The sequence below is a fragment of the Lutjanus erythropterus genome, chromosome 5 (genome assembly GCF_056507025.1).
Source record: "Lutjanus erythropterus isolate fLutEry1 chromosome 5, fLutEry1.hap2, whole genome shotgun sequence".
Classification (NCBI taxonomy): domain Eukaryota; kingdom Metazoa; phylum Chordata; class Actinopteri; order Lutjaniformes; family Lutjanidae; genus Lutjanus; species Lutjanus erythropterus.
Genome location: NC_139321.1, coordinates 17,398,722 through 17,423,136, shown reverse-complemented (window position 1 = coordinate 17,423,136; position 24,415 = coordinate 17,398,722). Strand labels below are relative to the sequence as shown.

The 24,415-nt window shown below is 39.3% G+C and overlaps 1 protein-coding gene across 1 annotated transcript in view; it reads right to left on the bottom strand.

Annotated features, from left to right (window-relative positions):
- Window positions 1-24,415, bottom strand: part of kdrl (kinase insert domain receptor like) — a 57,632-nt gene that overhangs the window by 16,034 nt on the left and 17,183 nt on the right. The window contains exons 9-24 of the mRNA XM_084718936.1: window positions 22,902-23,071; window positions 20,471-20,627; window positions 17,726-17,837; window positions 14,151-14,259; window positions 12,242-12,526; window positions 11,820-11,966; window positions 10,621-10,749; window positions 9,472-9,578; window positions 8,956-9,085; window positions 7,702-7,806; window positions 5,498-5,611; window positions 4,581-4,669; window positions 4,259-4,412; window positions 3,400-3,497; window positions 2,581-2,703; window positions 2,115-2,226 (exon numbers count right to left, since the gene is read on the bottom strand). Coding sequence (XP_084575062.1) covers window positions 2,115-2,226; window positions 2,581-2,703; window positions 3,400-3,497; window positions 4,259-4,412; window positions 4,581-4,669; window positions 5,498-5,611; window positions 7,702-7,806; window positions 8,956-9,085; window positions 9,472-9,578; window positions 10,621-10,749; window positions 11,820-11,966; window positions 12,242-12,526; window positions 14,151-14,259; window positions 17,726-17,837; window positions 20,471-20,627; window positions 22,902-23,071 — 2,141 coding nt within the window. The remainder of the gene's footprint in view (window positions 1-2,114; window positions 2,227-2,580; window positions 2,704-3,399; window positions 3,498-4,258; window positions 4,413-4,580; window positions 4,670-5,497; window positions 5,612-7,701; window positions 7,807-8,955; window positions 9,086-9,471; window positions 9,579-10,620; window positions 10,750-11,819; window positions 11,967-12,241; window positions 12,527-14,150; window positions 14,260-17,725; window positions 17,838-20,470; window positions 20,628-22,901; window positions 23,072-24,415) is intronic.

Genomic DNA, 24,415 nt, shown 5'->3' with positions numbered 1-24,415 from the left:
GATTGTAATTTTTTCCACACAGAAGACTGATCAGGAATCAGTGTGGGAATCGATAAAGAATTGGACCGATTAGCAGAATCGATAATGGTATTGGTTTTGATAAAATCTTAAACATTCCCATCACTATAGTTAGTATTTTACTTTTTAGTACTTTTAAAGTCCCAAAATCAATCTAAAATTTGCATATACATCTATGAGAGTATGTTCCCTAATCTGAAAGCTTTACGTGACTTTTTTTTATCATCTAATTGTAGCATTCCCTTTTCTGTGTTATTATATCTCTTTCTTTATTCTTGAAATTGACAGTGTTATTGTAAATGAGTGCTTCAATTCAATGATGTCTAAAGTACAAATAAAGGTTGAATGAAATAGTCTTTTTCAACATGTTGTACTGACAATGACGCACATCTTGTATGACAAACACCCTGCAGGCGTGGTTCAACACTACACTAACAAGCTTTGGATATTTAAACCCACAAAACGGAACTGACACACTTTTGGTTCACAGAGAAACAGAACAACACGCTTGGGTTACACTGAAACTTTTGACCTCCCAACATGATCGGGTTGCAAAGCTCACTTCTTTGCCATTTTTCTTGGTCATTTTGTATCCTTGTTTCCTGATTTATTTTTCTGAAGCCCAGCCGCTAACACCACCCAGATGTGTAAGTGTTTCTTCAACGGAAAATGTGGTGAGAATGTGTCAAGAGTGAAGAAGAGGGTGAAAGAGAACAAGAGAAAGAAGAAAAGACAAAGGAGAAAGTGTCATAATGACGTCAGTGTGCTGTGCTTTACATTTAAAAGAATATGCAATTTGACACACTTTTCTTTCAACAGCAGTGGGTGACGACACGGTATGGCAATGATTCAACAGCAGCACAGTCAAAAAGTACAGAATAGCTATACATCCATCTTTGGTTCTCTGCTTTTTAACACCTACTCTTAAGTTTCCAATGCTTCCCATGGTGACATTTAAACATACAATATTTCACCTTGAGTCTCACTATAGAAACGTGTGGGGAGCTCTGTGCCACGGTGCACAGGCAATCATGGACCGACACACAATGCTTTCTTAAAGGCTGCAGTGGTTTCACAGCAGGAGCACACTTTTACACTGCTTGGTTACAGTGAGTTTGTGTTACCCGCTGGGAAGAAAAGGATAACTTAAATAGGAGGTGTTCTCTCGTTTTGGTGTCCCATGCCCGCACTAAAAATCATAGTCTAACTTCACTTTAACACACACTTTAACGTTTTTTTTTTTTTTGCATGAGTGGCATGAAAATAGTTCTCTCAGGCTGACAATGTGGGCCTGGGCTCTTTGTCCCACAGGCACAGTTACACAGTAAAAGAAGACAGTTATTACCCAGTGCATCTGGTGAGGCTGTAGAGCCGAGGGGCACCGAGCGGGTCCTCCAAACTCTCACTGAACATCTCTGATAGCAGAAGCTCATGTTTGAGATGCCAGGCTTTATGCATATGTGGAGATATGGAGAATAAATACACACTACCAGTACATATGAATTGGGAATCCTTCAGTTAGAGGCACCTTATATGTGTGTTGTACTTAAGGTATGCAAAATACTGCATGTGGGAGAAAATATTTGCACACTTGCGGCCATGATGCAAAGGAACATATTCATTATTTTATTTTATTTTATTTATTTTATTGAAGGACAAAACTTTGGGGCCCAGACCCAGAGGCTACCCTGAAGAATTTTAGTGAATATCCTCCCTCTGACTAATCATGAAAAACTTTGAAGAAAATAAATAACCTCTGCAACACTGCTATAAAAAGGGGTAATGTTTACCTTTTTATTTGTCCAAACCTTATACAGTATGCTATTGTATGTCTATGTGCTTGTTTCAGTAAGGCATTGTGATGGGCCCAACCCTATCGGTTTGAGTAATTTTATAGGAAAAAAATTCTAAATTCTCTGATTCCAGCGATCAAATGTGAATATCTTCTGGTTTCTTTACTCCTCTATGAGAGTAAATTGAATATCTTTGGGTTATGGACAAAAGAAGACCTTTCAGGATGTTGTCTTGGTAATGGTCTTGCTAAATAGTGTGAACTATAAAAAATAAGGTGCTCAAGCTTGAGCCATGACACTTACCCAGAGAGAAGATCTCCCACATGAGAACACCAAAGGACCAAACATCACTCTGGGTTGTGTAGATTTTGTCAAAAATGGCCTCAGGTGCCATCCACTTGAGTGGCAGTCTAGCCTGTACAAGTAAAGAAAATCATTTACTTCTTTATCTCACTTGTGTGGACATCTCACTAATTGCACTGTCACATCTGTAGAGAGCCAACAGTTTAAACTGTGTCAGCAGGTGCTGCTTTTGACTGTCTCCCTTTGTGTCTCTTTATCTCGTATTAAAACAAACACACTGATCTCATTTATTTGTTGAGACATTTTCAAGAACTGCTGAGTTTGTTCCTCCTTTTTTATTCCAAGTCAGTGGCAGATTACTGTTTTGCATGTGTTGTATTAATGAAACTGCTTTTGAGATGTTTTTTTCTGTAAGACAATAAATACCAGACAGCTGAAAAACAATTCTAGAGTTCAATTAACTTACATCTCCTTTGCGCACATAATCTGGGTCTTTGTAGATATCTCTGGCAAGTCCGAAGTCACAAATCTTCACAACATTATTCTCAGAAAGCAGGATGTTTCGTGCAGCCAAATCACGATGTATGCACTAATAAAAAAAAAAAAAAGGGCAGAAATGAAACCATATTCATTGCGACATAAGTTCAAGTTTTCTGCATGCAATTGACTTCACCATGGTACTCTGTGTGCTGTAGAGAATGTCTGCTGGCAGAGAAACACATGGTCAAGTCATCAGTGATATTACAATAGGAGGTGATTTGTTCCATACCCAGGCTAAGAAACGGTCTGCAACAGGCTATTTACAACAATGGTTTCATTCTCTAATCAGTCCCATCCGGCCCCTCCAAAATTATGAATGACTTGAAAAATGAATGAGTTTAAGACTGTTTTAAAAAACACCGGAGAAACAGGGTCAAGATATGAAAACAAACCAATTAATGGCTGAGTAAAGTGGGTTATAGTAGAAGCAAAATGGTTCACACTTAAATTTAAGAGAAGCCCTCTTCGTCTTTGAAGTTGTTGTTTGCTGCACATTTATTCATTTACAGAGCTGTGTGCACACAACTTTAAAAGGCCTGACCTCTCTTAAGAGTACTTGGCATGTAAATCAGTTTGCTCCCACTTGGACATTGTTGATTTTTCTGGTTTAAACACACCAGTTAAAGCAGGGTGAGCACACTGATCCTTCACCATACTAAGTAAAACGTGTCCAAATTTAAATCAAAATAACACAGTCTTTAAATAAAAAACAGAACATCTCCAACATAAATTTAAAAAAAAGTACCTTGCGTGAAGCCAAGAACTCCATGCCTTTTGCGACTTGGAAACTGTAGCAAATTAAATCTTCCAACGTCAGGACTCTCTTATATAAATCCTCAGATTCTGTGAAACAAAAGAACATAAAGCTTTCCCAGTGAGACTCATTTTTCAAATTGGATGGATGTATATGGCCTTTAAATTATGGACAATTATCTTGCTGATGTATTTTTTTAATGCAGTGAGTGTAATCAGCCACTCTCTGCACCTGTCAGATAAATCAGACAGGATGAAACAGGAACAATCCTCATGGGGGAAACTGTAGATGAAAAGCCCCAGACTAAAACACCCCATCTCATCAATCCGTCCTGTCACGTGTGCGTCTCGTCCTACACACTCTGACTTTAAAACATCCTTAACACACAAGAGATAAAAACAAATTACAATTCCTCCTACGTTTCAGATGTCAGGTGAAACGTGTAGTTATGGGAGCACTGTGCTGGTCGGGGGTATCAGAGAGGAACTCAAAAAGAATCCTTCCAGTGGCCCACCTGAGTAAACAGCTAATCAAACCAGAAATAACAAATCGGGAACAACATGGCCGCCAAGAGCAGAGCAACACGCAGGTCAGGACAGGAAATAAACAGACGCCTCCCCAGACTCAGTGGGGTGACGGTGGCTCCTGCTGCAGTGATTGTACTGCTGAACGGGAGGAGGAAACGTCCCATCAGTCTCGGAGCTAGAGAACAATCTGAGGGGAGCTTTCATTCCTGAGCGGGAGGGGTGGAGCAGAGGTGAGAGGGGAGGGAGACAGCAGGAGGGACAAACAGAAGGGGGGGAGGGGTGCGGCGGGGGTTGAAGGGAAGCAAGACGTGCTTGGCCTTTACCTTCTTCCTCTTCCTCTGAGTCGCAGTAGCTCTTATCTTCGATGAAGCCGGAGCTGGCTGAGCTTCCGGTGCTGGCCACACTCTCCAGGCGGCGCTTCATCAGCTCGCTCAGCTCGCAGCCCGATCCTGATGACACCACCTTACCATCCTGGCTCTGACAGGCACACAAATATCCAGTTAAATGAGATGAGGTTAAATGCTGCTGCTGACATGCATGGGGCTTTCCTATATGGTTGTCAAAACAGTCACTCCCTCCTCACACTGCTGACCAGGTTGTAGCCAGAATGAGAAAGTTTAAATCATGCAACTTGTCGTGACTCACCTTGTAGACAATGAAGTCGTCTCTCTTGCCCCTCAAATAGTTGGACAAGTTGCCATATTTGCAGAACTCCACTATCATCATCAATGGGCCTGTTAAGATGGTATATTTCTTATGATTATTCTTACTGCAAGTGATAGTTCACAATAGAGAAAGCCCAGAACGACAGAGATATTTGACTTCAAAGGGATAGTCTGGATTATTTGAAGTGGGGTTGTATGAGGTACTTATTGATAGTCAGTGTATTACCTACAGTAGATGGCTGTCGGCATACCCCCCGTTTGGAGAAGTAGCAAGAGTACCAGCACAGAGGCTAAGCTGATCTACCGCTGCCTCAATATGTGACTTGGGTGTTTTCAAAGCATAGTTTGGATTAATCAAACTCACACAATAACACAAACAAACAAATTGAGACAGTGGAGGACCACCGACTTTATGCGTCGTAAAATGACTGATTTTCCTTATGGAGTTTGGTTGGTTTGGAGAAAACGGTATTTGGCTTGTGAAGAGTAAATCTGATTTCCTGTCTGAAAACAAGGTAAAGCTCTGAAAAATATTCTAAATATAGCATACCCTCACACCCTCAAAATGATATGGATTTTTTTTAGATGGGCCTTTTTTAGTGGCTAAAATACCTATTGTTTCTGACCCCATCCACAGTAGCTCATTGCTTAGCTGCCCTGCTGATACTCCTCTCTGCTTCTCTTAACTGGCGGTGTGCCGACTGCCATCAACACACTATTGATAAGTACCTCACACAACACCACATCAAATACTCTGAACTATCCCTTTAAACTTAAACTGTCAATTTCATGGCAAATGAACAGTAATTTAACATCTGATCTTATAAATTATATTTTCTATACCCAAAATATCAATCAAGGATTATATCTTTTAACTCCTTCAGTAATAAAGCTCACCTCCAGGCTTTGTGCAGGCTCCCAGCAGGTTGACCACGTTCAGGTGATGGCCAATGTGGATTAGGATCTTTAGCTCTGACATCAGAGCTTTCCGCTCGTTTGACGTAGCACCCCCTGTAATAATGTAAACGCATGTCAAACTTGTTTAGCGTTGGTTAATCATTAAACATCCTAAATAGAACGATATACATTTTTACACTAAATTAGATCATCATGTGAGGTAGTTTTAATTTTGTTTTTAGATCATTCCGATGTTACATTCATGTATGCTTGGAATCCAAACTCCTTTAAAAAATAATAAGAAACAGATTTCCTCTTAATACAGTAAAGATGGAAGACAAGACCTTTTCATTAAACAAAATAAACCCCCCCTCACAAGAAAACTCAGTTAAGATCACATACAAAGATAATGGTATGAAAAAGAAACAAGCGTACGTGGCTCTGATCTCATGTTGAAAACGTACTTTCATACACAGGAGGGAACAAACTTCAGATCTCACACTCAAACACACGACATGGAATCAATATTGTGGTGAACATGAATACAGTGGTGAACATTTTGACAGTTTCCTGAAATCCTTTTTACCTGTATCAGGATTGTTTTCCAATAATACAAAATCCCCAATGAAAATCTCAATATAAAAATGGCATCTGCAGTGAAACACTCAACTATCTGTTCTTTTTACTTTGGGAGACATTTGGTGCATAATACTACTCTTAAAATGTTTTATTCTTGGGTCTACCATGTAAAGCACTTTGCAAGATTGTTTTGAAAGTGCCGTGTGAATAAAGTGTATTATTATTATATTATTAAAAATGTTTGTATTAGATTATTGTTTAAATTACCAACCCTAAAAACTCATATGTTTCATACAGTATGACAACAACAGAACGTTATAGTAAAATGTGAACATATAAAACCTGAGGATCCAGATAATGAAATTCTTTCAGCCTTGCTTTACATTTCAAACAGATTTTTGTCTTTGCAGTTTGCAAATATAGACAGAAACTCGTATTAAAGCCTGAATACTGGTGGCTGAATTATTGGGGAAATTTCATTCTGAGAGTTCATTACACATGATAGAAAAATTATATTGCTTTTAGGCCCAAAATAAAATGGGAGATGCTAACATTACATACCTAATCTTCACCTTGAATTATGAAAATCAAGATTTAGAGGTTGCTTTATGTTGCTTCAACCGACTAGATATTTATGAGTTAGAAGGTAAAGCAGCCAGGGAGTCTCGAGCTAAACCACGGTCAATTTGAGGAGACCTGCTGCTTTCCATTAAGTTTGACCTACAACTAACAACAGCCAAAGAGCCTGTTCCTCTCAGACAGCCTGTGATTTATGCTGAGACATGATAAATGGTATGACAGTGACTACTACGTCGAACCAACAGGCCTATTTTTCATCCTCGCTGATACATCATCCTCATATCATCATTCACTGATAGGTCTGCTTCTCTAGTGATGCAAACAAAGCTGGATTTTTTTGAGAATTAGATGTTTTTTCACACATAAAGCTGTGGTGAATGAAATATTTGCACATCTGCAGTCAAACCTCTTTTTAGCTTGTTGGTTTTCCTGTTTTAGCTTTGATCCATTTATGGTTTTAATGTAAATATTTGGAATAACTTTGTAATGGGATTGTAAATAATTCATGTTAAAAATCAAGACTGGAGACAGAGGATAGTTTACAGATGTTAGAATCTCTACAATGTGTTAAAACAGATTTTTATTGTTCATCTTGAACTTGAAGCTTACACTTTTGAACTCATCTTCACCTATAGATTTTGGACATTGTGATCCGAGCTGTCAGCTCTGCATACTCTCAATCTCTTCATCAAGGACAGGGTTAGAGGTCTTAGCCTCTACCTCTGACTGCACTTTGTGAGGAACAGACATTGCATGCTTTGCTTTGAACAAACATTAATTGCAGTCACATGTGGTGCTGTAGCTCATGAGTCTGTAATGTGCTCAAGAAATAAATCCTCTGCAGAAATGACAGAGAGCTGTTACTCATCTGATACCCACACAACAGCAGATACTGTGTTAATGCTGGCCTAGAGTGGCACCTCTAGGATGAACCAGAGGGGCTACACTTCTGTAAAAAAAAGGGATTTTTGTATACAAAAGCCCATTTTTAATATTATTAAATATTAATCACAATTTGAAAATTAATATAATTTTTCACATCCTACCTTTCAGCATTTTGACAGCAACAGTCTTGCAGGTTGAGAGCTTGTCGATCCCAAAGGCAGAGGCCTCCACCACTTTTCCAAAAGCTCCGTGGCCAAGAGTTTTGCCTGGCAAAGGAAGAAGGTATTTGATAAGTGGGACGACATTAGCATTTCCTGTCCCCCAGGCAGAAAATCGGACTGGATTCCCTGTCAGTCAGGCAATGGGTCTGTGATTAAAACAACATGCTGCGGCTCTGATAACCGGGCAGTTTTTCTAGCGATTGTATAGTACACTCAAGACTGGATTCCCTGCACTAATGTGGCTCTGTATATCCTTACCATGAATCACTGTTAAAATGAGCTTTTAACCAAAAACAAAACATTTTTTGTCATTTGCAAACTGTCATGTCTGGTTTGGCTTGATAAGTTAGATATAAAACACAAATTAGTTACAAGTTATTTTTGTTTTGAAAAATCTGGCATTAATTCTTCACCACAAATAGCATATCATCAAGGATATTATAAACCTAGGGTTGGTAAGGTAGGGCTGCACAATTAGTTGAAATATTATCAGAATCACAATATGGGCAAGTGTAATATCCAAACTACAGAAGCTGCAATATTTGGATGAATTAAAAAAAATGTGATAAGTGTGACAAAAACAGCATTATAATGAATTACTGTAGAGAATGCTAAATTTTGTTCTGCAGAAGAAAACATGCTTGGTTGGTACAGACCTCTACAAATGTTACATCATCATTATTTTAATAGGTGTTTTCAGTGAAAATGGAAATTGTGATGAAAAAATTATGAATCATATTGCTATATTTGTCAGAATAATCACAGAAACCAGCAAGATTAAACTAGATTTAGAAAGTATCCATGATATCCAATCTGAGTCACTGATCGCCTACTTCAAACTACCTCTTGTCTCATTCATATTAAAGAAAACACCAAACTTTGTCATAATGAATCTAAGCAAAGCTATTCTTAGTACTTTCTTAGAGCATTTTATTTTTTGATTGCTGTCGGGATGTAAAAAGAATTTCGACAATCCTAACAAAAAATGCAACTCTAGCTTTAATAATATTTCTCTAACAGTGTGAGCAAGCATGCCTCTGGATGTTCTGTTGTTATTTAATAACTACATGTGGACAGTTATGGATTTCAGTTTAATGTGAATTATGCATTAAACCTCCAGAAAACATACTGTCCTAATTAAACTGATTGTGTCAAAAAGAAACATTTGGTTTGGTAGGATTGCACAGTGCTCACCTAGTCGCAGGCGGTCACGGGGAAACTCCCACTTGCTGCTGTCATACTGAAGAAGATCATTCTGCTCCTCGAGGGGACACTCATCAGGGTCAATGATGATAGACGGACCCATCTTATAGTGTGCAGGTTGCTGAAGGTAAAACACAGTGTTGAACTCATTGTTCATTTTAAGTGATCAGTAAGTAGTGAAAATGTAATTATACATACTTAAAAAAGTTCTTTTTTTAGCCTGAGCACACTGTGTTCCCTACACACAAACATGATCTTTGCACTCTCCAATTGTCAGGAAATGTGGAAATCATAAACACCCGCTAAATTTACCCTCCCATTAAACTGTTTCACAAGAGACATGAGTCAGCCGCTTCCATAAAGTCCCTGGAGTCGAATTCGTAGAAACAGATCCACCAAAATTTCACAGATGCAATGTCGCTTTTTGGACAGTTTGAACTTTCCACATCCTGACAAAATGCTAATTTTATGTGGTTTCTGAGAATAAGAAGTAATGAAACTTCTTACCTTCCTTAGCTTGCGGATGAACAGGATAAGCATGAGCCAGAGGAACGTGGCTGCAGCTCCTGTGCACACCAAAATGATTACCTCAACGTTTGGCTTCCCTTCATCCCCTGGAATGAGAAGAACTGTTGTAAACTACCGGATCACAAAATATCACTGTGTACTTTTCATGATCTCATAAGTTGTCACATTATTTTGACAAAGCTTTGTGAAGAATTGTGATCAAAAGGAAGCAATCTGTTACAAATTTGCAAATGAGCCTGTTTTTGACTAGAGAGACATTCATTACTTTTTATTTCTTTGAGACACTGTATACAAAAAGGAAGTGGAAACACACATATGTGTTTATTTCTGGTTTGTTTGGGACATGAATACCGTGCTTTTTCCTATAGTGTTTTCTTCCAAACACTGTTCTTCTAACCATCCATGTCGACACTCTGAAAGCTAATATCCTTTGAATCTGCAGAAAGTTTTTCTGGCTCTTATTTCATGTGATCTTTAACTAAAAAGTCAAAGCAGAACATGTGTTTAGCTGGTTGTTGGAATATCTTTTTGGTGAAGATGGAATGGATAATAATAACTTAAAAGTCAGAGAACATCAAGTTCAGCGTAATAAGAGTCTATTTAAGTGCGTAGACATGGACAAAACTTACTTACACTGCCATCCTCAGCTTCACATGTCAACGTGCAATTCATTTTTACATGTTAAGTACACAGGCACACATGCGTTAAGAGACTCCAATTATCTACAGTGTGTTTCCAGTCCCTTGGCTGTTGTAGCAGTCAATCTCTTTGCACTCATTAGTGGACCTCTTAACACTTCACTGAGGTCATGTCCTCAAGGTAAGGACCCTCAGCCAGAGCCTTGATCATAAAACCCAAGAAGGAATTCACTTGGCATTCCTGGCAGCCACAGATTTTCTGTTAGGGGAAACATTTCATACTGAAGTCTGACCAGAGCCAAGAGGGTCTCTGAGACATTTTGATTGGACATGCAGAAAATGCACTGATGATAAATGTTTATGATGTGATTTGTAGCCACATACAAATGGCTCAATAGTAAGAAAACAGTAGTGTAGATGCATCAGGTTGGAGTGTTGATCTTTCTTGATGGTTAGGTATTTTATACCTTCAGATGTCTAAATGACTTACCGAGCACAGTAACAACAGCACTTGTTTTCACAAAACCGTCAGCATTGCTGGCGACACACTCGTACAGACCCTCATCATCTTTCTTCACCCTCTCAATGGTCAGAACCCCGTCCTCTCCCAGTGTGATACCTGCAACACACAACCTCTCAGTCAAACCGATGTGGCATTTTCTCAGCAGAAGAAATGCTGTTTTTTTTTGTTTCTTTTCAGGCACTTGAGCTTGTAAAAACTATGGCAACTAGAACAATTTCTCTGCAATGTTTGAGCAAAACTTCAAACACCATTAGCCAGAAATAATACTTTCTATGGGAGGGAGTTAGCATGTTTATTTTCTCACAGTATTTAGAGTTGTGGGATTAATATGTGCATTTAAATTTTCATTTATTTATTTATTAATTTATTGGTTTATTTAACAGTGTACACTGTACAATAAATGTAATGCAATAGATTTAGCAAAAGGCTAATTTCCGTCTGTTGTGCCTGGGTTTGTATACAATATACAAACATACTGAATTAAAATATAAAAATTGACTTCATATGGCATACATAAATACTCCTGAAGGACAAGCCAGTTTATATTCAGAGAGGTATTACCAAACTTAAATGACAGCATGACTCTCTTTCAACCAATTTTGATTAGTTTTAGTTTTAGTTAGAGCGAATGTAAATACTAACTACTTGAATGCAGCTTTGTTTATGCAACAGGCCATAATAATGTAAATAATTCTACGGTAATAAAAGCAATTACATGTAACTGACAAATGTCTTTTAAAATACATAAAGTCACTGGAGCCAAATCTGTTGAAACAGATCCACAAAGATTTTATAAACAAAATGTTTGACTTTTTTGACTGCACAAATGTCTGTTATAATAACTTTGTGCTAATTACTATACAAAGGACCCCTGGTGTCTCAGAAATGTATATTCACCTTAAAGAGGGGAAATGACAAATTGTTTTCTCTGAAGAAACATTGCAGTGACCTTTGAATCACTGGAGAGCTGATAGCAGCTTTCAGAATGAATGATAGTTCCATGTGCTGATTATGTGTTTCCACTAATAATGAAACTTACTCCTTTCTTCCAGCCCGTAACCCACTGTGTAAAGCTTCAGGATTGCATTTGATCAAGTCATTAGCAAAACTGCAAAAAGTATGAGAATCACTTATTATCATAGCACGGAATAGTATTCTCAAGTTACCTGGGCCTTCTTCCACTGGAACGTAATTTTTGTACCATGTGATGTTGGGACGAGGAACTCCCTGGGCAAAGCAAGTCAGCGTCAGGGTGCTGCTACTGTTCACCTCTTGATTAGTCAGATTTTGACTCAGCCAGGGACGTTTTCTTGCTGCAGCAGATAAAAAAAAAAAGAGTTTCAACAAGAGGTGCTGTTGCTGCTCTGTCACTTTCATGTTTAGTAAGAAACTCATCAGATGTTGAAATATTTTTTTCTGTTTTACTGTGTGAGTCAATCCTACATGACATCACTACACTTCTACAGAAAGACTAATTTTATTTCAGTACATCAGCTGACTGCTTAGTAACAGATATAATTTGTGGAAATTGTGTTGCAATCAGTAACAATTATAGCAGGAATTATTGCCATATCTTCCTCTAACTTACCCTCCACAATAAGAGCAGCTCTCTTGAGTTCAACCCTCTTGAGGAGCTTGTATGCTTGGCACTTGTAACCTGTCGTGCTGTTTTGGGACACATTATGCAGACGGAGGGAACGAGAAATGGAGTAGTTGCTGAGCTGGAGACTGGACACGTTGGAAGTGATTGTTTGATTGAAAGAATCCAACCACTGTAGGTCTGTGTAGAGGTAGCGAACTGCGCGACAGGTCAGAATGACGTTGTCCCCCTCGATGGCGGCTCGAGGTTCGGTGGTAATTTCCTCAGTGTGATCTAGGGTGACAAAGTACAGGCCATATTATTTGTTTTACACATACGGAGAGAGACACGTATCCTGCTGGCCCAAGATAGTATTTTGGACAATAGTTTTGGACACAAAGCTGCTCATCGCAAGGCCAGGAATGTCAAATTTGCAGTTATTTCCTGTTTCATCACTGCTAATTGGAAGCACGTTGCCGGTGGACTGCATCGCTGATGGCACTCCTGCACTCATCCAATTGGAGAGAAGCTGAGTCTGAGCCCCAGGGGAACCAGACTGTGCTTGTTTATTCAGATTGCTGGAAAGCATTCTGTGTTCCGTAAGAGAGGACAGCTGTTATTACAATTCTGTCCTCTTTTCTAGCAACATTCCTTCATTCTCCGTTTTCCTCACCTCTGGAAGAGAGCATGATTCCTCTTGGGAATTTTCCCACTCTGGGAGGCTAATTTTTGATACTTGGCATCTGTTCACTTAAAGGTTCACCTACATTCGGCAGATGTGATTCACTCAGTTTTTAAAGAAATGTGATTCACTTTGTTGCAAAGTGAACTGTGCTCATATGCAGTGACACCTCATCCCCACTATTATTACATAACTGTCTCAATGGATATTCATTATGGGAACATTTGGAAATGCTCAGCGGCACATAAAAAGTAAATTCTCATAGCAGAAGGCTCACTGAGAAAGAGGAATGACCTGCTGGCACCGGAGCAGGAATGCAGTTATTCATAGCTGTTTTTAAACGCGTGCCATTATAGCACTCCATATGGCTCAGGACATGTTTGCCTCTCTTCCGCCCTGAAGCCGCTCAGCTACAGTGGAAGATGGTTTCAATTAATGCCCCCCTCTGGTTTCTTTATTGCACAATACAATCTGCACATTCCTTTGCTGTTCTTGCAATTCATTACAGCGTGTACTGTACGTGTAGATCATTTGAAAAAATCCACTGTATGGTATAGCGCTCTCTGCAGTTATTGCAATAAAACTCAACAGAGAATTTCTGCGTGCATACAGTTACAGAGACAGTTTAGATTATCTGATATACCTATCAATAGTGTATTACCTGCCGTAGATGGTGGTCAGCATACCTCCATTTTGAAGAAGCGGGAGAGGAGTACAAGCACGGAAACCAATCAGACTCAATGGGCAAAATCAGACATCTTACCTTGAACATGGCAGTTGCTGTTCTACCATTTCCTCAATCTGTTAGTTCGTTTGTGTTATTGTGGAACTTTGGTGTTTTAAATGGATAGTTTGGATTCACAGAAGAAATAAGAAATCGGGGCAATAGTAGACCAGCATCTCCCATATTCTGCAAGGTCCAATTACTGACTTTCAGCTACGGAGTTTGACTGGTGAGGAAAGAATGATATTTGCCTTGTCTACTACTAAATGTTGTGTACACTTCAACTGATGGTGATTTTTTTTAGGTGAACCTTTTTTAAGTGGTTATAATCTATTTTTGCAGACCCTGTCCACAGCTGTACATTGCTTAGCTTCTGCATAGGTGCTCTCTGCTTCTCTTAATTGGGGGTGTGTCAACCAGCATCTACTGTACATAATACACTGACTATTAATAGATAGATAAAAAATTAAAACATTGAAATTTCAGCAGTCATATGGTGGTGACCCACTTACCGTCAACATAGAAAGGGATCGTCATTGCGCTGTTGCCATTTTCGTTCCTGGCCTCACAGGAGTACTTTCCTGATACGGTAGCCTCTCTGATCACCAGGGTACTCGCGGTCTAAATGAGATCAGTAAGGAAATTATTACTGATTATTAAAAGCAGAAAAGAACAAATCACAATGTTTGTTCACAATAACATCTGGGTAGAATACCCCTGTCACATATATACACTTTAATGGCAGCAAGATGTTGAATGTTTTCTTTTTTCATGATGTTATTTCTAAGTGTATACATCTCATTCATCTAAAATGTATGCTTTATGCTGTCATATTTCATTAATAAAAACACTTTCACTAATGTTTGGTTGGAGGCCTAACTGTTGGGTCACAAACTAAAGAAAACAACATATTTTGTTTACCCTAAACTAGCAAAACTGTCAATGTTGGGTGGTTTACCAAAGATGCTAGTAAAGTAACACAGTACATAAAATAAACACAGCAGACATGTCAGATAGGTCCAACTAACTATATATTTACTTGGTTACATTTTCAGATTTTACACATATCAGTTCAAATTAACTGGCAGTAGTTTACCCAGAAGTGAGGGTTATTAGTGTTTCCATCTATAAATCAGGGTGAGATAAACAACAAATGCTAAATATCACGACTCACTTCCCTGTGACTTTCAGTGTGATTTATCCTTGGAATTTCAATCACCATCAGAGCAGCGAGTCGCTGTTAACAGGCAGGTGAGAGGCCTGGACTGAGCCTGGTCTGTTTTTTACTCTCGAGTTCGTCACATTAATGAAAGGATACATCTGGGTTTAAAGCCCACTGAGTCTCCCTCAGACCTGCGCTATAGATCTAGTGCCGCAGCTCTATGTCCATTTCCTGGAAAGCACTTCTAATGCCACACTTGATTCTGTCACCGCACCGGTTAAACATTTTAATGGCTTAAATAGACAAAATAATAAGTGAGACTTGGCTGAGGGCCAGACTGTGTGGGGTTCTGTTTAGTGTTCGTAGTGACATCTGTTTTTTTGGGGGGCAGTCAGCTCCATCAAAGAGAGTGAATGATGTGGGTGTATTGTCTGGGTGTATATTGGACTAAACTTCCTGGGCTTATAGAAGCTATTGTGTGGACTCTGAGAACACACAGCTGTAGCCATGACACAGTTTCAGTCTCTCTTACAATACTTACAATGTTCGCCACTCAAACATTCAACTAGTAAAATAGTAAGTGTTAAAAAGTTATATCATATTGTCCATTTCATGCTGCTCTGATATTTGTCAAAACACTGATGGCGTGGCCTTATGGTATTATGTTACAGCTATTACTCTCCATAATGTAACCCGAGCTCAAAAACAGTCATTTAAACGATTACACACAGTCCCAAAGAGGTGACCTGACCAGACGCACTGTGACCTCTGTGCCCACGTCTTCCCCCTGTGTTTTCCCTATATCATGACCCCAGCCAGTGTCCCTCTCAACTGGGCCTTCTGGGGAGCCGCTCAGAGGCCCGGCCCTGACTACTTTCTTATTCACGGGCCAACACGATTTATGTGGGGTGACAGAGAGGAATTTACTTCCAACAAATCCCTCTTCTTTTAAATTGCTGCTTGTTATCATTGACCCTTAGTCCTAACCCCAATAAAGTACCAGCGTTCAGCCACAAGTACTTGTAAATAAGTGGTGCCTCCCTATTTATGTCAAAGACATATTAGAACTGATGCCCTGTGAAAATGGCCAAATTTACAGTTACTTGGTCAGCAAAGAGTTGATGTGATTATGTGTTTCTTTCTGTGTTTAATCAGACAGCAGAAGGAGTCAATAAATCACCCAGTTATGCAGCAGAAACACAGGTGAAAACAGTGAACAAAACAGGTTTGGCTTGAGAATGATCACTGCACATCAATGAATTTGTGCCCTAATTTGACCCAGATTGCATGCTGTAATGGGTTTCTTTAGCCTAATACTAGAGACAAACTGTCGCAATGCAGCAGAGGCCTGCTTTTAATTATGTTTGGGGTGAACAGTTTTAGTAACAGGCTCCCACAGGACATTTGAAGAAATGTCTACAATTCCACATTGAGTGGCATGTTTTGGGGTTTGCATGGTAATATGTGTTTGACGTTTTCTATGAAAAGCTGCTGGACTGATAGATCCCACAGTAATGGCTTAGTGTTCATTTTTCAGACAATATTTTGAGACGTAGGCCAACTAAAACTGCTTAAATTCATAGGCGTGATGAAGATTATCTCTTCCTTCTCTCTTGACTTTTTTTGTTACTGAATATTTTATTTTCAAATTTCAGATTTAAAAAGACATACAGAACGCACACATGAAAAAAAAAAGTGGCTCCAAATCCTCTCACTGCCCCACTCACATACAAACTAAAAGAGGACTATGCTGAAAAGGAGAGGGTAGTAGTCAAATTAAAATTGAAAAGAAAGGAAAGAAAAAATTAAATAAAAACATAAATAAATCAAATATAAGATAACCAGAATCAATGTTAAAAGCTTATTCAAATGACTAATAGTGTATCAGTTCTGGTAACATTATATCAAATCTTGATCTTTTCTATAACTACATTATGTACAATTACAGCAGCATAAGCTTATATAACAAAAGCACAATTCCAACTTTTTAGTATGTATTGTGGCTCATCTTGACAGGTAATGGTGTTGGGTAGAATCTGTAAAAGTGTTCTCAGTTCTTGGCATATGCATGGCGAAAGATATATAGCTTTGTACCATTTATGAGGATAAGCTCAAAGAGTCTCAACAGCCGAAAAGATGAACTGGTGTCAGAATAAATGATGCGAATTTGGCAAGGCCCAGCATGAAGCTACAGCTGCTTTATTTACAGGTGTTTTTCATATGAAAAGGCTGTGAAATTGAGGGTGTATTTCACTCCAGTAAGGACAAATAAATGTCAGTTATGGGTGCAACATATCAGAAGAGTGGGCCCCATAGGGCAGGAATGCTCTGTAGAGATCGTGCTCCTTATAGGAAGGCCTTTGTACTAAGGGAAAATAAAATATGTTAGCTCTTCAAACTGTGTAGCAAATGTCCAGTATTGATCAATGTAGAATCTTCTTTTTCAGATGTGGCGCATCATAAGCATGACAACAAGTGATTTTCCCATATTTTCCTGGTTGCTTATTCCAAGACATCCTTCAATCCATTTTGTGTGCAGCATTGAAGAACAAAACTGATTTGTTTAAAGGGACTGCTGAGGGTCTATTCATGAGTTTCGGTCACAGTTACACAAATCAAAGCTAATGCAGACAAAATGAATCATTTTCAGCTAAGAGAAGTACTGCATCACTGCCAATTGGAGGAAAATTGTCAGATTTATGGATTTCAGATGTTGAATCTGACTTTCAAGCCCCAGTCACAGGAGATTTCTACTCTAATCTGACCGAGCTATTGGCTACTCTGTGGATCTCTAGACATCTTTTTGATCCAATGCTCATAAATCCTGCTGTTGAGTTGATCACTGCTATTTGTCAAGCACATTTCATGGTGAACAAAGCATGCTGCAAGTGCACTGTTTAAAAGACACAAAATGAAACCACATACCTTGTTTTTTCCTTTAACCAGTTCAGGCTTGATGTTTATGCTCTTAATCCAATTTTGGGAGTTTCCCTGATCACCAACATTGACCTGGACCGGCTTGCTGTCAACAATGCAACTGCAGGACAGAAAAAATGCAATAAGACTGACCATGTAGTCATGCTGACAGTATGAGAGAGAGATGGTCATAAGTTGGCACTTTGATAATATAACATAGAAGAAGAAAAACTTTCATGTGTTTTTAATTGGGAATCTTTGTGTTCATATCACACAATTATGGTGTACAACTTGCTTTCCTAATTCTAAAAGACTGAAGTTATTTTAACAGACGACTGAGTGATCTGGGTAGAGTCCAGGTCTAGACCAGCCTGTCTGGCTTATAAAACCTAAAGAAAGCCTTGATTTGACTCCCACCCCCAAACCCTTCACCGCCCATGGTGGGGAACAATCAGCCTGATGAGAGGAGAGGCAGAGGAGGAAACAGCAACAGCGACAGGAAGGGCTGTGCTGTGCGTCACCTCGTACAGGAAACCCCCCCTCACGTTCTGGCCAGAGGAGATAAGGTTGATCCTAAGACCTTGACGGTCAACAAGGGACAGCTGATAACTTCTCAACCTGGTGATAAAGACACCCCCATATTTCTGCCCCCTTCACTATCAGCCTTATTGAGTAAGTTTCCCCTCACCTCTACACCCTCCCCACACTCCGCGTTTCCCCTCCTCTCCAAACTCCCAAAGATTTAGATGAGATATGATCTTGAAGGGTTACGTGTTGGATTTACAGTGACAGGTACTTTACAGGGTCAGGGCTGTATAAAACAAACATTTTGCACAATTGGCCTCCCACCAGGCTATAGCTGTTTCTCTGTCTCATTAGCTGCCTGCCACTGTTCCTAGTGCCAGCCCTGATTATCTTTAGGCCTGCAGAAAGAGTTGCTTTGACCTAACTAATTATTTATCATAAATCTGACAAGTAGAACTAGGTGTCAGTGTGATAATTCAATGAATAAAATAATAGTGAATTAACACCATTGAACACGTAGTCTCCTTTCTTGCGCAGCAGTCCACACAGTGTTGTTTTTGTTAGTGGTGTTGGGGCCTGATAACCCAAGGGTAATGGCCCATTGTTTTCCTGATCTTACGACTCGCAGGTCTCCTGCTGTCATTGACGAGCCAGGATCTCAGGGAATGTTCATCTTGTTTGTGGGTTCACTAACAGGCCGGTATTCCTGCACAGTCACTCATACATTCACTTCTATTTGGCTCTGTAACAGCTTGGGGAATCTGAGATTAATATATCTCCCCTGTGTTTCCCTGTCAGTCTATACAGCCACTGACCACAAATGAGAGGGCAGTTCTCGAGGGCTGCGTATCTTTGATTAATGTGTTACATTCTGGGCCAGAGTCAATTCAGTCAAAAAAGATCTGTTTTATAGTGGGATCCCCAGGATGGACTGGTGCCTCTGAACCAAACACTTTTTCACTCTTAAGTAAGTGTGTGCATTTGTGAGTGTAACTCTAGTACTGAGGCAGTACTTAAAAGGAAAATTCACCATATTTTACATGGATGTTCAGTTAGTGTTGATGGTAAATGTATGACAGATAACAGCGGTACTGTCAAATGGTTAGATTAAAATTATTAATATTATTTTTTGTAATTTACAAAGCTAGATATTTTTATATCTAAATTTGCTTAAGAATGCAAATAAATAAAATAAAAATTGTCAAATTAAAATGCATAACTTCAATGACCAGTTGCTTTTAAATATCACGATTTCCCACTGTTAGCTAGCTAATGTTCCCCTGATGCAGTGGCAACAAATGGAACATTTTTTAAGATCAAAAAGTGATGTGGGAACCAGTAAAAGCTCCAAGATGTGTGGTGAGGAAATATGACTGTGAATAAATTAAATCTGGATTCATAATGGCAGCAGTGATGCTGAGCTAAAAGCACAGTGTGTTGAATATGTTGAAATTCTGTCACAGCCCAGTTTATTCTTTTTTAATCCTTTATTGTCTTTTTTTTTTTATTTATTAGGGAACGAGCACCTTGGAAATTTAAAAAAAAATCTGATGTGGGCCTGAAGTTACAAAACACTGAGAACCCCTCTATTAACCTACAGCTATTGTCTATAAGTCTATATTGCCCCCTGGCTACCTAGAGATGGAGACAGGAAACTCAAGCTGAAAGAGCCTGTAGTTCTTCTTTAACACCAACAACATCACTGTGACATCACTGGATGCAGGAGGAACAACAAATTTTGCAGCAGGAGAACTTAGCTTTTTCTGTCAAAATAGCATACACTGAGGAATTTATTGCTTCTATTGTATTGAGTACATTTATCATCAACACTGGACACCAACATAAAACTCTGACACATTTGTACAATTAGTGCAAATGCTGTGCAATAAAAAAAAAATCATAGATAAATTTACATGATTTAATTTTTTTAAGCAGATAATAAACATGAAAATCTATGTAAACAGTTGTCTGGACAAAGAGAAACTTCAGGAGTAACCTGAATAGTTCCATCTTCATCAGGTAACTGAGTTAAATACCGCACTCATTACAGGAAGACAACATGGTGACATGTAACTGATTCTGAATCAAGTTATATTGGGTATAAGATCAGGAAAAGTTTCCCTGATATGCTTTCAATTCTTCAAGATTAAAGGAAGTTAACATAGCATGAATGCAGAATATCTAGTTTAAACATTTTGATGGTTGGAACACAGCATGATGGTGACTCACTCTTTAAGCGTGGGGTCTGAGTGACACGGCTGCCAGAACCAATTGATGGTTGGCAAGGGCAACCCGTAAGCTGTGCAGGTTAGCTGATGCTGCTTGCCAAACGTGTAGGGCTGCACGTCCACAGAGGCGAGCTCCGCCTCCGAAATAGTTGGCTTCACTGTGACAGGGAAGTGTACATGAACACACACAAACACATGTGCACACACACACACACACACAAAATACAGGAGGAGGGATAGAGAGATAAAGAGAGAGACAAAGACAACAGGTTAGATCAACCATTTGCCAGCCCCATCGACTGTGGAATCTCATAATGTGTTTATAATGAGGGGTGACACTCATGATGGATAGCCATGAAAAGGGTGCCACTGACACCGGTTATCCTTTAGATACTGTGTACGAGAAGTATGGCAAGATGATTGGCTAGCTCAGGGCTGGAGGTCAAAGAATGACCCCAGTATGGCCCATGCCCAGGTCAACAAATCAACCACGTCAACAGATCCTTGTGCCACCTCAGGAGGTAGTCTACATCACTTTGCCTTTCCTCTCCACTTTGAACAGCTGAAATAGTTGAGCTACACACAGGCACACAGCACACCACAAAAACTGCAACCCAACACCAGCACTCAAAATTAAGGATAGTCCTGGGGTTAACGAAAATACCACTTGGGACACAAAGATACAGTTTCTGGGACAGTACAGACAAATTAAATTATTATGTTAATGCATCATGGGATACAGGCTTATTTCATTTGAATTTTTAGATGTTCAAATTAGAAAAAGACTGTACATTGTCACATGTACACTTGGCTTACCTTGCTGTATATCAATCAGATGCAGGTTTACATTTTTACTGCAGTTTATAGTGATGTGTGATCAAACTGCAGGGATCAGATGATTGATCACGTTATCTTTTGAGGTTTTTCCAATGGCAGAGAACCAAATAGCAATGACTTCTAGCTGTTTACTAGCTAGGTTTGAGTTCAGTGGAGAGGACACTCCCACAGAGTTGTGTAATTGTGACCTCATGACATTTCATAAAATTTTGAAAACAGTATAAACTTAATATTAACAGAGACAGTGGCCAGTTTTAGGCAGCTGGAGGAACATTATAAGCCAAAATCAAGACAGCTGCTCGTTAGTCCACTGTGCAGCAAGTTTGAGATCAGAACTGCCACACGGTCAGAAACATGGAAAGCAGATAAAGACATCACATTTATTTTTCACTTGCATGATCAGATAGTTGAATGAGGCATTCCCGAACACACAGTTTACTTGTAATGGGCAAGTGGAAAAGAGTTAATGTTGAACCCTGTATTAGAATAATGAAAATGATGAAATAATTGTGGCTAAACACCTAGGTTAATTTCATGTTTTTTATTCAGTGCAGGGAAGACTAGCAGAACTTTCATGGCAAACCAGAATGAGTAAATGAAGTAAATGAAGTTACTAAAACAAGGTTATTAAAATAGATTTATGTAGAATGAATAAAATAATTTCAATTTGGGACACTTGAGAGTAGAATTCAAGACAGTTTTGGGAAACTGAGGAAAAAAGTTAATTTTTAAGCCCTGTTTGACACACACACACACACACACACACACACACACACACACACACACACACACCATCACGTAGAACACATTCATAATCTAGTGCACCATGACAGCTCTAAACAACTGATGTACAAAGTTTAAAATAGTTCCCTAATTGATACCAGAATTCTCTCTTTATTTTGTTTGTTTGTGTCTGTAAGTTTTGTGAAGTGGGACAGTCAAGGGCCATAAATAAAGCTTAAACAACTCTGAAGGGGGTAGGTTTTTCCACTTTTTGGCACACTATTAGGATTCCTAGATAATGTTTAAAGAATGCACTGAAAATAGCTCTGCCCCCTGTGGTAAGCTGACACACTCCTCTGTTCTTGATAGCAAGCAGACTTCATTAAAGTTTACACCTAAAAACTTTATAACCTCAAATGTTAAAAGTTATCAGTATTATTTTCAAACTCACCATAACAATGAATTGCATGTTCAGTCCTTATTTTCCTCAAGCTCTGCACATATTGTATAGAACACGTTGTTTACATGGGCTGCACTGTATAAACACATGGTGAGGATGCAAATAAATGGGAACTAGGGGGGGGTCTGAAGCGGCTGGAGTCTGCGTGCAGAATAGAGCCCAGGCCATTTACACACTGCGCCAAGCCCCTTCAAAAGAGCCCCAATAATCAACAACAGCTGCCCCTGCTACGTCAATCCAGCCCTGGAATCAACAAGCCCCCAAATTCCTCTCATACTAGAGCTGCTACCTGCCGTCCAGTGAACTGTACTGAAAGCAGCCACAGCGCTGAGGCAGCCTCTGTCCACAGCCTACGCACTGCTTCATTTCCTCTGGATCAGCAGTCATTATCAGGTTCATGGCAACAGCTTACCGTGTACGACCAGAGTGTAGCTCAGATTCTTGTACAAGCCCTTCGCTTGGTTGCCCAGGCTTATGGTGTAGACCCCAGCATGCTTCTCCTCCACATCTGTGATGATCAAGCTGTGTCCAGACATCTTGTAACAGGTGGAATTCTTCTGGATAGGAACCCTGTCTTTGTACCTAAAAATTGGAGGTGTGGAAAGTTTTTTTTTACCCACAGATAAATTATCAGTGAAAAAAAAGTAAATGGAAAATCGACTTCCAAAGTTACTAATTAAGTTAGTAATTCAGGGTTTACCACAGAATTTTATGGAGGAGTTCATTAGTGTAGTGGTACTCTCAAGACCACTTTTTAAAGGTCCTTTTCTCGTCTTTGAATCAACCACAATTTTACTGAGTCTTGTCTCTGTCTTGGACAAAGAGGACTCCAGATTTTATTTCAAACCCAGTCAAGACACCAACTGCAGGGATATCACTGAACTGCCTGTTCATTGTTTGATTTATTTGTTCACATCATTACTTTGATAGGATGTAAAACGTTCTACTTCAGATGTCACCAATAACTTGACTCATTCAAAATTTTGAAATTCCAGGTGCTCCCATAGCTCAGTTGGTAGAGTGTTTGCCCCATGTACTAAGGCTGTTGGTCCTCTGCAGCGGTCGCTGGTTCAGTTCCTGCCTGTGGCCCATTTGCCCCTCTCTCTATCCCCTTTCCTGTCATATCTTCAGCTGCCCCTATCCAAATAAAGCCCAAAAAATAATCTTAAAAAAATAAATAAATAAATAAATAAAATGAAATTACAGTTACAAGCTGCCACTCCTCTGCTCCTCAGCTGCCCCCCTTCACATACACCCCAAGAAAGTGAATGTGGGAGACAGGAGAAGAAGCCATGGATGTTTGGGAGGAGATGTCATCCAAATCTTCTGTAATAAAATTTGGCTGTCTAAACTAAAAAGAATAAAAATATAATAGCATCCAAAAGAAAACACACAGCAGTGTGTAATTTCTGCAATGCAACACTTAACAAGATGGCTGAGACTAGATCAAACATTTATCTGCACTTGGAAAGGAACCATAAAGAAAGCTGGCCTAAGTGATGCTGGCAAATCTAGCAAGGTAAGGTATGTTTTTGCTTATGATAAACAATGGTGAGACAGACCACTTAAAGGTGTGTAGCTAATATAATAACATTGCATCAGTGTTAAGTAATGTCAGGTCCAACGTAAATGCTACCTGCCACAGTACCTCTCTCTCTCTCTCTCTCTTACTTCGATAACAGAACTACAGATATGACAGCACTAGGTCTTGACCATTGACGTACAGTATAGAGATGGACAACATGAGAGCACCCAAAAACAGAGGCCAAATCAACTGTAGCCCCTCCATTTTAGTAGACAGGACATGGGCCAAACTAAAACACCACAGTCCATGTCAAGTTTTCCACCTTTACTGATGTAAATGTCTTAACTCAGTCTGCTGACGTCTTTATCTTGACTTGATCTCTCTTTTTTTCTGTTTTACTT